The sequence below is a fragment of the Salvia miltiorrhiza genome, chromosome 7 (assembly GCF_028751815.1).
Source record: "Salvia miltiorrhiza cultivar Shanhuang (shh) chromosome 7, IMPLAD_Smil_shh, whole genome shotgun sequence".
Classification (NCBI taxonomy): Eukaryota; Viridiplantae; Streptophyta; class Magnoliopsida; order Lamiales; family Lamiaceae; genus Salvia; species Salvia miltiorrhiza.
This window is the reverse complement of record NC_080393.1, coordinates 22,759,711-22,775,977: the sequence shown is the minus strand read 5'-3', so window position 1 is coordinate 22,775,977 and position 16,267 is coordinate 22,759,711. Positions and strand designations below refer to the sequence as shown.

Sequence of the window (16,267 nt, the reverse complement as noted above, 5' to 3'; positions counted from 1 at the left end):
TATTTACTTTAAGAAAAATATACAATAAATCCATGGTGCAAATAATTTAACCAAAACTTTCAAAATACTATTGAAAAATATAATTATATCTTATCATTTCATTGTAGTTCTCCAATAGGGGAAGACCAAAAGAAATTTGAAAGTGAAATAATGTTGAATAATACATATCATGTGTATACTTTAGTACTAAGTTTTTCAGTCGGATGAAGAATATTAAAAGTTTGATACGAGGCACAATATTTTAAATATTATTTCCACCCGTCCCAAATCCGATAAAAGTGATTAGTTATTTGTTCTCGTCCCAAATGCATATAGTAATGTCTGCTAATTATGATTATCTATCTGGACCCGTTTAGAAATTCACTATTACTTGTACCTATCACAAACCATATTAAAACAGAATACTCGTTCTCACCATAAACCCATATAATAATGTTGTGGAAATATCATGCAAGTGATATTCGACGACGTTGTAACGATAAGGCTGAAGGCAGTTTCCCTAGAGTGGGAGGCAGGACTCTAATGAGGTTTCCAATTGATATTTTGCCTGATCATAAGATGTCGTTTGGCTGCTGAAATAGAAATTTTATTGAAAAAAAGAAAAGTTCAAAGCTCTTGAAAGCACAGGCGCAAACTAAAGGACGAGCTTCAAGAAAGAGAGCTCAAACAAAAACAAACAAACAACGAGAAAGCACCAAAAGAGGACAAAACAGAAAAGGGCGGAAAGATCACCTCAGAGGCTACGGCCGAACCATTGTCCCTAGGAAACCGGCCCCCAAAACCCGAAACAGAAACCCAAATAAAAACCACAGAAAAAACAAGTTGTCGTTTGAGCGCATCACAAGTCAAGATGATAACATAGCTAAGAGAGACGATGTGATGAGTTAGTTGTGACTTGTGAGATAGTCCTTCATGACAGTAGCAACACCAATTACATCAATAGATTTGTCAGCCATGACGATCAATTTACATGAAGAATGCATGATCTTAAGGACAACATCTCTGAACAACCATGACCAGCCCTAAGAAGAAAAGTAAGCTAGTTAGTTAGTAGTCGAATTTTAGTTAGATTCTCATGATGGTTGTAATTGATCCATGCTTTGCATGTGAGTAAGACTAAAGTCTGTTTTACCCCTCGTCTACGGTGTAGTTTAAATAGGATGGAATATCTCATTGTAAAAAGGGGCTCGCTAATCACTCTAAATTCTATATATTCAAAGCTTCTTTGCAATACAAATTCTTCAGTTTTCATCGTCTTTATTGTTCTCCTGAGATTTTCCATAAGATTATTGATACACCATAAGAAATGAAATCGCTCATACCAAGTTGGTGAGAAGTTGATCGCTAGAGATGAGTGTAGAGCTCGTACCTCATTCATTTTCTCGCTGTTTTCACACACCAAGTTCTTACTTTTCTTAATCCCATGGGTTTTCCAAGGGTGTCTATTTGTGCATTCACCAAATCATATCCATTAATTTCTAGAAATTATTTGAATTTATAAAATATGTATATAATCAAATTGATGAGGATAGTACTAGGGCCCATTTATATATTATGAAATAGGCCCAAATACCTGCACCGCAAGCCCAACTAATTAGACGAAGAACCTGCACAGGAATGAGTCTGGAGATTGTTCTAGAGCTGAAGACGAGAGAAGAAGTCGGAGGCTTTCCCAGAGCTGAAGTTAAGGTGGAAGAAAATAAAAAAGAAGGAGACCAAGCATTTAAGTAATGGCTTGGCAGAGTTCAAGAGCATGCAGATCTGCCTACTTGGTAAAGAAAAGTAGAGCTGAAGAGGATGCCAAAAGAAACGGAAAATGAGATAACCCGAAGAACTCTGAGAAGGGTTCGACACCAGTCAGTAGAGTCGAAACTCTACATGGAGCACCTAGGAGATAGAGGGCTGTAGAAGAAGATAAAAAGAACTTTGTAGCTAACACTACGTGGCGCACCTAAGAGTGGTCATATAACCATTTCTATAGGTGGTTCTGTAACAACCCCTAACACATTAAGACGGTTGAATATTCGATGTTAGCCGACGTGGCACTCCAGGATCTGAAGAGACGAAAATACCCTTTGACCTCAAGAAGTATAAACCTGAAATAACTAGTGTATTACCCGTCGAAATTCGACGGGTACATATTTTCTTGTAATTTATATATTTTATGTTATTTTTATGATAATTATATAAAATAATTTTTTATGTAAATTATTTATATAATTAATTAAATTAAATTAAATTAAATTAAATTAGTAATACATTTTAAATTATATTAATGTCAACAACTTTTAGAAATTAAATTATTAATTTTGTTGAGATCATAAAAATACCCATTAGTTTTCATATGAAATTTTATAAAAAGTTGACGCGTAAGAAAAAAAAAAAACAGTAGAAATACATATAAATTTGACATAGGTATCATATAATTCCGAACTTCTAAAAGCATAACTAATTATGAAAATAATCTCGCCTGATATTTAAAAGACCATAACTGATTTATCGAACATCGTATCATTTGGAGTTTTAAGACCAACCAAGTTGTGGGCATCAGCTCGTCGCAAACTTGACAGATCACCTCTAACTTCTGAGCATCATCTTGTCTGAAACTTGAAAGAGAATCATCTCGTCTAAAACTTGAAAGAGCGTCATCTCGTCTGGAGTTTTGAGCATCATCCTCATCTAGAGTTTGAGAGAGCATCATCAAATATGAAATTATATTCAACCATGACTCCAATTGTCAACTATCTAACAAACATAACTCTAACAATTTAGATATTTTATTTATATATGTAATTTTATTAGTTCAAACTCTAGAGAGAAAGGAAAGAGAAGAGTTCTTAAAGCAGTAAAAGAGAGAGCGTGTGCTTTATTTCATCATCGTAGGTATTTATAGGCATTACAGTCGGGGTAAAGTAGTAAATTCGTCTGGTCATCTATTCTGCATGCTCGTCATTAAACTAATTAAGGCAATTATTAGATTATAACTTGTCAGGTCGTTGTCCCCTAATTACAGAGCTGGATTTTGTCCTCATCATCCCGCTCTGTCTAGTAGCTCTGGATTTCCTTCCTTGGGGCAGACCTCTACTCTTTGGCTCTGCTCTGCTAAGTAGCTCCGCCTTATGGCGAATTGTCTCTAGCGTGTGGCTCCGCGCTCTAGCTCCAATAGCTTAGCTCTGACTCTGGATCTGGCGATTTGGCTCTGGCTCTGACTCTAATGACTTAGCTCTGACTCTGGATCTGACGACTTGGCTCTGGCTCTGACTTTAATGGCTTAGCTCTGGAATCTCTGCCCTGACATCTCTGCTCTGGCAACTTGGCTCTGGCCCTCTGCTCTGGTTAGCTCTGGCTCTGTCAGCTCTGCTCTGGTTAGCACTGGCTCTGGCATCTCTGCTCTGGCATCTCTGCTCTAGCAACGTGGCTCTGACCCTCTGCTCTGGAAGCTCTGCTCTGGCTCTGCCAGCTCTGCTCTGGAAGATCTGCTATGGCAACTCTGCTCTTTAAGCTTTACTCTAGCAACTCAAAATGGTATTATATGGACCCAATCAACTGTAATTTACATATTCCGTCGAAAGGCTTATAACATATCTTTCACAAGTCAGAAACAAATTTTATTCAAAGACGAAGCACTAAAATTACACAGCAAAAGGTTTGCTTTGCTCCCTAAACACAGCAAAAAAAGAACAAAAGTACCTTGTGTTGGCTGAAAAAACACGATGAAGCGTAGATCATTATTGACTAAAGAATTTATAGCTAAAAATCTAGGTATGCAATTATAAAATTTAACTAAGGAATTATCGACTTTAGAGAGAGAAAATGATTGAGAGAAGAGAGAGACAGTGAAGGGGGAGACGACGCCGACCGGATTCAGGGACGATGGCGATGGGGTGAGGAAGAGGCAGGCGTGAGGAAGAGGGAGGCGTGACTTTTGTTTTAAAAGTGAGAATGAGAATATATAGATTGGATTCTTAAATGCCACGTTGGAGATTGAGATTGAAAAGAAAGAATTTGAGGCCTGTCACGTAGGCTAAGGTCTAATCGTATTATAGAATTTATTATTATTATTATTATTATTATTATTATTATTATTATAGACACACACACACACAATATAATATATTGCAACATATACATATAATATGTACGCTATTGAGAAATATAAAATTAATAACAAATATACATCTAATCACTAACATTCAATTAAAATAATTTATCGTATATAGATTATAATCTTTTTCTTATCAGACATATAAATCTAATTTTTATCTAGAAAAAATAAATAATAAAATTTATTAATTTAGATTATATGTAATGTTAATATTATTATATATATACATTTATTATTAGTTATATTTATTATGATTAATGAATCTTTATATAGAATGTAATAGTTAATTAATTAATAAATGATGAAGATTATATATGGAAAATTTTGAAATGGTGAGATTTTAGATATGCCACATAGGCTAAGGCTTAATCCTATTATATAATAGATGGATAGGTGAAATTACTAAAATACATTAGGTTATAATAGTCTATAAATAGGTCAAGAGCCACCATTATAAAGATACGTTCAATCACTTAGCATAAATTTTGCCCAAATAAATATGAGCGCAAAATTCCTTTGGAATTAATTATTATATTTTTTATACCGTTAACAAATCAAATCACCCATATATTAAAAAATTCAAACATTTGTTCATCTCGTTTATTTGTAAAACCAAGAGGATCTCACTGTCTTATCACAAAAGAGTTTAGTTCCAATGAGGCTATCTTTTGTTGCGGTCAGTTCGTGTTAAAGCAAGACTGGAGCTCTATTTAACAAGTTATTCCCTTTTTATTTTTACGTTCAAGATTCATGTTGGTCGGAAATGCCTTCTATGGAAAATTAAGGTTTAAGACATTGATGTGTTCTCTTTCATTTTTGTGTATTCCCGTGTTCTCATGGTTTTATCGTGATTTTCATATGTAAGCTTGTTTGTGCATAAAACATATGTTGATCTATTAGAATTTGTTGGGTACCATTACGATTTTCGTGATTCTCCGTGTTTTATGGTGGAATCCATTAAGTTGTGATGTTCTTGTGGAAAAACAAAAGATAAAATCCATATTTTCTAAGTACAAAGTCTGTCGAAGGCTGAAGAACACCATTTTCATGGTTATATGTTAGCTTTTGAAGTTTAGGAAAAAAATATGTCTGAGCTTTCACCTTTTAGAACAGTAATTTAGGTTGATTTGGAAATTAGGACAAAAACTTTTGGACTTGTAAAAATAGGACACTAATTTTTTTTTAGAGTAAAATATGACACTAATTAATAAGTGTTGCACCCGCAGGACATTTCTCGGCCAATTATCGGCAGAGAAATGTCCTATTTTTACGACGCTTATTAATTAGTGTCCTATTTTACTCTAAAAAAAATAGTGTCCTATTTTTACAAGTCTAAAAGTTTTTGTCCTAATTTCCAAATCAACATAAGTTACTGTCCTAAAAATCCTCTGACTCGAGTTTGTGTTTGTGGTTGCACTCTAGTTGCCCTCAAAATAAAATCCTTACAATTCAGAAAAGATAAGATCTTGTAGAGGTGCCCATTTGAACCGGAACCGGAATCGTGGTCAACGGCTTCGAATCGAAACCGAAATGGTGTCCAGACGGTTCAATTCTAATTCTAATTTTTTCGAACCGACGGTTCACAGTTCCAAACCAAAACAGTCCATTTATTTAAAGAAAATATTAACTATATTTTAAAGTGTTGTATGAAATGTTAAAAATGTTGAACCATTTATTTAAGTTATAGATGGTTGAAATTTAATATTAATTAGATTAGATGTGGGAATGAGCATTGACTCTTTTATTTAGGTTGCAAATGGTTGAAGTTTAGTATAAATTCGATTTGGGAATCATGTGCATTGAAAAATCATAATTCCATGTGCATTTCTTATATTTTTCATTTTTATTCATCTCAAACTATTACTCCCACATCGATTTTATAGTAAACTACAACCTTATTAAAATGGCCAATTCACATTCCCATATCTAATTCATACTAAATTTCAATCATTTACAACCTAAATAAATAGTTCAACATTGTATACATTTTATAAATTTCAAACCAACACATTAAAATATAATATAAAAATAAATAATTAAAAAAATAGTTTCACGGTTCGGAACTGTGAACCGGTCCAAAACCGTCGGTTCATGGTTCGAATCGGAATCGTATAACTTTCTTCGCGGTCTGATTCCGGTTTCAATTTTTAGAATCGTGGAACAAGCGGTTCCGGTCCGGTTTGAACCAAAACCACGAACACCTCTAAGATCTAGTTAACTAGGAAAGATGGAGAACATTCCGAACATGAATCTCAATTCTGAGTTTGAGAAAGAACCGGGAAGGACCACTGAGAATGACAATATGAATCAGTGCATCGTTAACAGCTCAGCAACTACTGCAGCCACTAATTTGATGCCCACGAGCACTGAATCTTTGTCCCTCATTCCCACATCTCCGAGAATTGTCACTATCCAAATTCTAGAGTCGATGTTTAGTACTCTCTCCGTCCACGAAATGAGTACCCATATATAGTTTCTTTTTGGTTCGTCTATTAAATGAGTACTCATTTCCTTTTTTGGTAAGTGTACCCCACACAACTCACTCACAATAAAAGTGGATTCCTCATTCCACTCACATACACTTAATCAATTTCTTAAAACTCGTGTCACATCCAAATGGATTCTCATTTGGTGGACGGAGCAAGTATATTACAATTGTTTATGGTCTCCCCCATGACATCGGTGGCGACTATGCCACACATTCATATATACCATCCCACCTCGTAGTGTTCCACCATCAGCTCTACAGACAGAGATGGTTGTTGCCAATCAATGTGAAATTCCTTAGACGAAAGGGAAATGAGTCATGCAATCTTCAAAAAACCAGGGTGCTAGGTTTGCTGGTAAGCGTGCTAAGCACAAATATAAGATAGTTAATAATGGTGAATGAAGGATATGCCTCCCCTGCCTTCACCTTCCTTACGGTGAAAGTGGATGTTTTCCCTTTTGGGTATGCACAGGGAGTTAGTTTGTAATTTTTTGTTTTTCTCATTTATTTAAAATATTTCGTATTTTCATCAAAAAAATAAGATAGTTAAAAATGGTGAATGAAGGATATGCCACATAAGATTTTGGATTATTATGGTGCTTCTAATATGTTTTATTATATATTTTTAATAGATGATGATATATTGTTTTTCCATGGTGAAGCACTGTAGTTTAGTAAAAGATCAATGCGAAAATGATTATTTATTTTAAATTATTTTATATGATCAAATTAAATTGAAGAATCTATTTATTTTTAATTCATCTAAGTAAATATCCATTTTAATACAAAATTTAGTTGATGAACTTATTTATTTCAAATACATCTAAGTATCATTTTAATTAGATTTTCAAATGGTGAAGTTTAATAATAATTTTAATTAGATTTTGAATTGTAGAGTGTAATATAAATTCAACGTGAGAATCTATACACTTACCTAAAATAGATCTTATAAGTATCTTTTTGTTTATAAGTTTTAATAGAAGATCGACATGAAAATAACGATGGACTAATGATGAATGAGGATTGAACTTTTACTTAAATTATAATTGTTGAATTTTAATATGTAAGTTAATGTGGAATAGAAGATTTAAGTTAGTTAAAATTAGAGAACAGAGGAGATGCCATGTAATGTTGTAAATTATTGTGGTGCTTTTAATATATTTTGTTATATAATTTTAATTAATAGATAAAAGAAATAACCTTATATTGTTGTTTATTGCTTTATATGGTGCTAATCAGAAACAAATGATTCCATATTTGTATACCTCTTTCCTTACATTCGTACTTGCCAAAAAAATGTGGAGTACGATAACTCTAATGTTTACATCATATCTAGTATCTACCAAAAAATATGTTATTATTAGAAAGAATAACTCCATAGTGGCATATCAGCATCCATTTCCACGTCATCAATGTAGAGAGGTGGCGGCAGCATCAACCCTTCAGCCATATCCGACAGCAACCCTTGCATCCCAAACAGAGCTTCCTCATCCATAAACAAAGAATGCTCCGTCGACGCCGCATTCGCTGAGGCCGCCTCTTCTGGCTGAGGACGGAACGCCTCGGCTGCCTCCGCCGCGGCCTTCCGAATGTCCTGAGCAGTTGACGACGTCGGAACCGGCAGCCGCCATGTCGAGTCCGCGAAATTTAGGCAAGCCGATGGCCCTCTCAACGCAAGCGCCGCAACATCATGAGCACGCGCAGCCATTTCCGCGGTGGTGAAAGTCCCGAGCCAGATTCTTGATTTCTTGTTGGGCTCTCTCACCTCGCAAACCCACTTGCCGGAATCCCGCCGCCGCACGCCGCGGTAGACAGGGTGGCGCGTCTCGCGGAACTTCTTCCGCCCGGCCCGCTTCTTGGGGCTGTTGGAAGCTAGATTCACTTGATCGGATGATGATTCGACCACTACTTGGGAAGATGACGGCGACAGCGAGTGGAACTCTTGGACGCCGGGAAAAGGGTCTGAGTAGTAGTTCCCCAACATATCCATCGAAGTTTGTCTTTTCGAAAAATTTAAGGTTTGGTCAATCTCTACTAAAAAGTGGTCGGGTTTGAGGTTTGAAGTGTAAAGTGGGAAGAGAGTGTGTTTTCAGTTGTTTCAGTTTTGGGGGAATGAGTGAAATTTATATATATGGGTGTGTGGAAGTTGTCTAAAGATGCCAGGCTGGCGCCCCACGGTTTGTAGAGGAAGAAGAGAAGAAGAAGATAGTAAAAGGGCAGCTGTTTTCTAGATAGCAGCTCATCAAAATTCAAACTACTTCTTTTTGTGCACGTGTAGCGATTTGGTCATGAGTAGGAATAGTGACTAGTTGGGACTGTGACGTTAATTTTCTGGAAAGCAAAAAAGGCACTGCATCAGAAATTTCCTATTTAGTGTCCCGTTCTCACTTGGTATCTCGTTTCTTCCTATCCGTTCTCTTCACTAAAACTTACTCCACTTCACAATTGAATTTGCAGATATTTTACATTTGAATTATAGATACTAATTTCCGTTCATGAAATTATACTCTTATTATTATTTTTATTCATTCACAAATATTATTATATTTCTATTAAAAAGTTACCCATTATAATTCCCACAAAAAAAAACTCCGCTCATTATATATATTTTAAATTCCATTCACATCCAATATTTTCAAAAATTTCTGTCACTTAACACATCAATTTAGTGGGTCTCTTTCCCCTTTCAACTTTAATAGGTCTCTTTCTTCACTTTATACATATCTATCAATCATTTATTAATAATCGTGTCCTTCAAAACATACTAATATAATTTTCATGGACGAAGGGAGTAATAATTTTTTTTAAGTGAGCTTTTTTTGAGAAAAAAAAAAAATGAGTGTTGGTTATGTTTATAGCTTGTAAGGCCATTATGGATAATGTTATAATTGAATTGTGAATTTTTTATTTTAGTTTGATTTTTTTCAATACATATAAATAATATTTTCTCTGTGTTTGCTAGAGCCTTTGATTAGGTTTCTTTATGTTTAACGATCACTTTTCGAGTTTCATGTCCTTAGTTTGCGTTCTTGTGCTTTCAAGGCATGCTATTTTTTCTTTTTCTTTTATATTAAGCCTCAATTTCATCATATATATAATATTTTCTCAGTTAGTTAAATTACAGATAGATATGAGTACTTAAGTATCCATAAAATATGAGACGGACACAAAAATTATTGCTCATATGAATATGGGGACAAATATCAATATATAACTCACTACAAGAAAAACGCCAATAGACAACGGACAAAAACCGTTGTCTATTAAAAAATAACTGTTGTAAATGAGAGTATTGTCTATTGGAGGGCGGTCATAGACAATGGTTTTCTGCGCGTTGTCTATTCTCTAATAGACAACGGCCGAAAACCCATTGTCTATTCTCTGATAGACAACGTTCAAAAAACCGTTGTCTATTCCAATATAGACAATGGTTTTTAAAATATTTTTTTTGTAATTTATTTATATTTTCTGATTTTTTAAATATATATTTACCAATACTAAAAACTCATAATAGAAAACTAAAAATACATATATTAATACTAAAAATCCATACATTCATTCAAACATTATTAATCCAATATTACATTCAAACAAATTTCATCCAACGTCGCAAATTTCATCCAACATTTGAATCTTGATACTTTTACTTTTGGGCTGAGATTTGTATTCTGGGAGTCTGGGTCGGGTTCGGCGATGATGGCGGCAGCGGAACCGCGGTGGTTTCCGATCTGCCAAAGAGGGAAATGAGAAGAGAATTTCAGTTTTTAAACAAAAAGGGGAACGAAATGAAAGGAATTAGAAACTAAAGAAATATAGGGTTTTTACCAAGGCAGACGGACGGCGGCGGCCGCGACTCTGCTGCTGTCGGTTGAAGATTTGAAGGGGAGAACGAGCGGTCGCGGCGGCCGGAGGAGGGCTGCTGTCGTCCGCCGAAGTTTGTTGGAAAAAGAGAGAGAGAGAGAGAGATTTTGTCAGATCTGGGGGAGAGGAGAGTGAGGACGGCGGCGCTAGTGTCGTCGGTAGGAGTCAGGAGGGGGAGGCGGCGTGGCTGGCGGCGGCGGATTCTGTGGGAGCCGTGATTGGGGCTAGGGCTCAGACGGCGGAGGCTCTCACCGTCGCCGATCTAAGTCAGAGGGGTAAAGGAGATGAGGCGGTGATGCCGCCGAGAGAGAGAAGGGAGAGTCGGGCGTGTCAGCGGCTTATCGCCGTTACTTTTTGAAACGTGGGTTAAAAATACACTGCTTCCTCCGTCCCACTATAAGTGCCTCAAAACTTTTTAGCATGGAAATTAAGAAGAAGGTGTAAATGTGTTAAAAGTGGTAGGGTCCACACTTTTTTAAAGGGTTAAACTTTGCCATTTATGGAAATATACCACTTATAATGGGACAACCCAAAATAAATTACAGATCACTTTTTGTTGGGTATCTTCGCCTAACCGAGGGTTCACCACTTGGTTCCCGATCGTCCTGCCGCCTTCACACGTTGCTCAAGCAACAACAAATCTCTTCACTGCGTGCTTCTTCCTCTTCCTTCTTTTTACACCTAAACCTGCAAAATCAGAGGAAGTGCAAGTAAAAGGGAAAAAGAACAGAGAACAACAGGAAGAAGAAAAGAAAGTCAGAGGTGGGAAAAGGTGTCCTTGGACACTTTGGCTCAGATTTTCCCACAGTAGGCAAAGGCTTCTTCCGGCAGCTCAATGAATCACGACAAATGAGAGATGGAGAATCAAATCGGCGCACAGATCTCGCATGCACAACCACCAAGATCAGGAATCCGATGGTCAGGATTCCGGCGGCTCACACACCCTCAGCTTATCACCAAAATAGGAGTCCGATGGTCAGGATTCCGGCGATACAAGCACTCAATCGAAGTGAAGTTCACACCCACAGCCACCAATCAGGAAACCACGAACAGGAATCCGGAGACACTTCAAGAAGGAATAGCAGAGCCTTCCAAGAGAAACGGTGTGAGAAACTTTCTTCGATCGAAAGGCTTACAGCGGGGATTACAAGGAGTGGTGAGGAGTAAAGGTTTTTGGGAACACAAGGAGCGGCAACCATTAATTGGGGGGGGGGAGCTCGAGGGATCAGCAGACCAGAAGTCGGGAGAGATGAAGGGTTTCGGGAGAGAGAGATCAGAGCGGCGCAGGGTAGTGAGGATGAGAGGGGGGCCGAGTGAGGTGGGGTATATCAGGTGTGGTAGTGGGCTAGGGTTTGGGAAATGGGCTGGGGAAGTGATTTGGGCCAGAGGAGTTAATGAGAATTGGGCCAACTCTCCACATTCCACCTTTGGCACAATGATCATTATGTCACCAGGGAAGAGCCTGCCTTTGAATTGAGCTTATCATCACAGCCATTTTTACTATCATCCTATCACAAAGACAAGACAATAGATGGTGAGAGAAATATTATACATATTTAACTCAATCTCTACACTAGAGACCAACCCAAAGGGAAATCACCACATTCTCAAACCTGAAAGGTTATCATTGAAGACTCACAGACACAACAAAACACAACTAAACACACACATGTAAAGGAGGAAGGTAAACACAGACAAAACACACAAGAAGAACATAGACAGAAGGACCAGAGTTTAACAAGAGCAGACCACAATAAACTCAACAGATGAAGAGGAAGCAACAAGAACACAGAGACCAGAGCAAAGCTCAACAAACAACACAGAAAAGGAAAGAAAAGAGACAAGCAGCCACAGAGGCTGAACTTGCCACACACACAAGTACAGAAACAGAATTTTAACCAAGATCAAAGTTCACAACAGGAGCAGAAACCACATTGCAATCAAGGCCTACTTTTTGTGTAAAGTCCTTAGCAACAAGTCTAGTTTTGTATCTCACATTATTAGTTTCATACTTGACTTTAAACAACAATTTGGACTCAACAACAGAACATTCAGTAGGCTGTTCCACAAGTATCCAAGTTTCATTATTAGTAGGTTTATTCATAATAGGCTCAAGTAAGTTTTCTGGTTCAGCATGCATGTTGGGTTGAGGATCCACCTCAAAAGGAACAGTGGGGGGAGGAAACATAAACTCGTACTTGTTTTGATCAACAACATTCAGATTCTCCACCTCACTTGGAGCAGCAGATTGTGAGGATTCAAGTATGCAAGGAAAACTTTGTTCATTGAAGACAACATTCCTACTGATGCAAGTTTTAAACCCAGGGATAGACCTACCCCACAACCTATAGCAGTTGTTCATGATGACAAAAAGACTCAAACAGCTGCAATCAGCAAAACTCAAGACAGCAGTCTCACAGACACCAACAAACAATAGTCAACAAGCAACAACCCAGAGCAAAGCTCAACTAGGTACACAAGATGCCAGAGAAAAAACTTTCCAGAGCAGAAAAGCAAACAACAGCTCAGGGCTGCCGGTGAACCCTTGACTACTCTTGCTATCCAGGCTACTCGCACGAGGAGACCCACAGGGGAATCCAGACGAACTGGACTGTAAGCAAGAAAGTCCGAGCACAAAGGCTCTCAAGCTTGGAATGCTAGGGTTCACAAGAAGATGAGCAGAGAACACTCAGGGAAAACACCAGAGCAAGAAAACCTCAGAGAAGAACAATAAGCGAAAGCACAAGGGGAGGATCGCAAGATACCAAAGTTTCAGCAGACAACACATGCAAGAAACACAAACAACAGCAGCAACACCAACCCTATAATCTAGGAGTTTCAGTGTTTAAGCCAATTTACCAGAGCTGGATTCCCAGGTAGGGGAAAGTCCAGACTTACCACAATCCTTGCTCGTCGGGAGCGAATCGGCGCAGCCCAGAGGGCGGCGGGGTGAAGGAGGTGCGATTGGAGGGTGCCCCGGCTAGGTCACCGTGGCTCTGATACCACTGTTGGGTATCTTCGCCTAACCGAGGGTTCACCACTTGGTTCCCGACCGTCCTGCCGCCTTCACACGTTGCTCAAGCAACAACAAATCTCTTCACTGCGTGCTTCTTCCTCTTCCTTCTTTTTACACCTAAACCTGCAAAATCAGAGGAAGTGCAAGTAAAAGGGAAGAAGAACAGAGAACAACAGGAAGAAGAAAAGAAAGTCAGAGGTGGGAAAAGGTGTCCTTGGACACTTTGGCTCAGATTTTCCCACAGTAGGCAAAGGCTTCTTCCGGCAGCTCAATGAATCACGGCAAAGGGGAGATGGAGAATCAAATCGGCGCACAGATCTCGCATGCACAACTGACAAACATGGTTTTCGTACCTCAATTCCACATGATTTGTTGTCATTTTCCTTCATGTTTTGTTTGCCAATGCGTGTTTGTACCATAATGTTGAGTTTTATGAAGATTTGATGTCTTGGTGTAGTTTTGGAGTAATTTCAGGAAAAATCAAGGATTAATTGGAGGATTTTGAAGATATGAGATTGAAGTACGTCTCGAGAGGAATCCGTGAGCGCAAACGGCGACCAAATCCGAGTCCGGACGAGGGAGAACGGAGCAAAACGAGCGGACTGTGCAAAACGCCCAGTACCCCGCGGTCACCACCCGCGGCCGCGGGGTAAGACCGCGGGTCAGCTGTTCCCGACTCAGGAGACACCCGCGGTCACCACCCGCGGCCGCGGGGCGGGACCGCGGGTCCCCTGACTCTCCCCCACGTTTGCCGGCCGCGGGCGCGGGCCATGACCGCGGGAAAAGAGCGGAGTCGCGTTTTTCAGCCCTTAAACCCCATTTTCCCCCTTTTTCTCTCATTATTCTTCTTCTCCATCACTCATCTTCCCCAACACTCCACACACTAAACCCTAGCCTCCTTTAACACACCCATCTACCATTGAAGACCATTGAAGAGAAGAGAAGGAAGAAGAAGCTCATAAATAGGATTTGTCATTTCTTACTCTCTCTTTCATTATGTACACCTTTAACTTTGATTTATTGTGTTTGAACATGTTAGGCTAAATTTCTCTTTGATTTGGGGATTAGGCTAGATGATTATTGTAATGGATTGATTATTTATGCTCAATATAAATCTTGTTTGTTCATTTGCACATTATCTTTTCAAACCCTTGATTTATTTCTTGTATGGATTGTTGGCCACATTCTATGCATTTCTAATTTGCACTTTGAATCGGGAGAGGATAATTGCAATAGATAAGGTGTTTGAAACATATCAATTCGATAACCGGGAGGTTGAGAGTTGGGTGAGAGTATGTCGATCTTTGTGTGCTTTTAGGAGTTATAGGTTAGAAGTTGACCGGGGACGACAACTATGACCCGTAATCTACCGCTCTAGTCGTCCGGGAGGGGGCTAGAACTAGTTGGGAGATCACTCTAGATAATTAGGATTGTCAAGATTAATATTGAGCTATAATTGAAGTCTTTTGCTTAATCATCGATGCCTAGTCCCTAAATCGCCTTAATCATCTTATTAATCTACTTTGCTTACTTGTTTTTATTTGTCTTTACACTTGTTAAGTATTTAGTTACATAATCAAACCAATCACTCCTTCGTTTAGTCTAAATAGCTCTAGCATAATGAATTAGGATAATCACTAGATTGAACTACTAATCCTTGTGGGATACGACCTTGCTTCCATATATTACAACTACCCGTATACTTGCGGCGTGGTGAAAATATTAGCGAACAAGTTTTTGGCGCCGTTGCCGGGGATTAGTTTAGTTTGATTACTTGTGATATTTTGAATCATTGTGCTTAACTACTTTGGACATTTTACTTGCTTTATTTTTATTTTCAATTTTAAGATTGTGTCTTGACTCTTTGTTTCTTTTTGGTTGGTAGGTAGTGTATGAACACAAGGTCTAAGGGTGCACCTCTTATACCCATTAACCTTGAGGTTGAAGCATTTTGCCGACACAACAAAGCAAGAGCAAGAAGAGAGAAAGAAATGGAGGGAAACATGATGGAAAATCAAGAATTGATCCTCCAACTCCAAAGACAATTGGAGGCTATGCAAGGGCGTATCAATGAGCAAGAGGCTCGAAGGAATGCACCACCACCACCACCTATTAGCAATATGTTCCAACCCGTGGTCCAACAAGGGGGAGTGCATGCCCCAAGAATCAATGCCAACAATTTTGAACTCAAGGCGAGTCTCATCAACATGGTGCAACAAAATCAATTTGCCGGTCTTTCTCAAGATGACCCGAATGGACATCTCGGCAATTTCTTGGAGATATGCGATACTATCAAGATAAATGGAGTCCCGGAGGATGCCATTCGACTCCGACTCTTTCCCTTCTCACTAAGGGGCATAGCCAAGACGTGGTATCAATCTTTGGAGATTGGTTCCATCACTACATGGGAGAAAATGGCTCAAAAGTTCCTTATCAAGTTCTTCCCTTCCAAGTAAGACAATGAAGATGAAGAAGGACATTGTCCAATTTTATCAATTCGATGGAGAGACCTTCTATGAAGCTTGGGATAGATTCAAAGAGATGATAAGGAAGTGTCCCAACCATGGTTTGGATCAAAACACCATTATTTGCTCATTCTATACCGGGTGTAGTGGTGAGATGCAAAGAGACATGAATGCATCGGCCAATGGAGCATTGTTGGAGAAGAGCCACGAGGAGGCCGCCCACATCATTGAAAATTTAGCCGCAAATAGCTACCAATTTCCGGGGGAGAGGACTATTTTGAAGAAGGTGGCGGCTACAACAAGCTCGGATCCAATAGCTCTTTTGACGGCTC

At 38.6% G+C, this 16,267-nt stretch overlaps 1 protein-coding gene and 1 non-coding gene across 2 annotated transcripts; both read right to left on the bottom strand.

Annotated features, from left to right (window-relative positions):
• Nucleotides 1-7,825: 7,825 nt before the first annotated feature.
• LOC130993520 (dehydration-responsive element-binding protein 1B-like) lies at nt 7,826-8,973 on the bottom strand. Its single transcript, XM_057918447.1, has one exon. The coding sequence runs from the start codon at nt 8,581-8,583 to the stop codon at nt 7,954-7,956; it is 630 nt and encodes a 209-aa protein (XP_057774430.1). The 5' UTR covers nt 8,584-8,973; the 3' UTR covers nt 7,826-7,953.
• Nucleotides 8,974-15,933: 6,960 nt separating this feature from the next.
• LOC130996332 (small nucleolar RNA R71) lies at nt 15,934-16,040 on the bottom strand. Its single transcript, XR_009092516.1, has one exon. It is a non-coding gene; the product is annotated as a small nucleolar RNA R71 (small nucleolar RNA).
• Between the last annotated feature and the right edge of the window lie 227 nt (nt 16,041-16,267).

Coding starts and splice junctions, on each gene's coding strand:
- LOC130993520 (XM_057918447.1), bottom strand. CDS start 8,583: ATGGATATGTTGGGGAACTACTACTCAGACCCTTTTCCCGGCGTCCAA.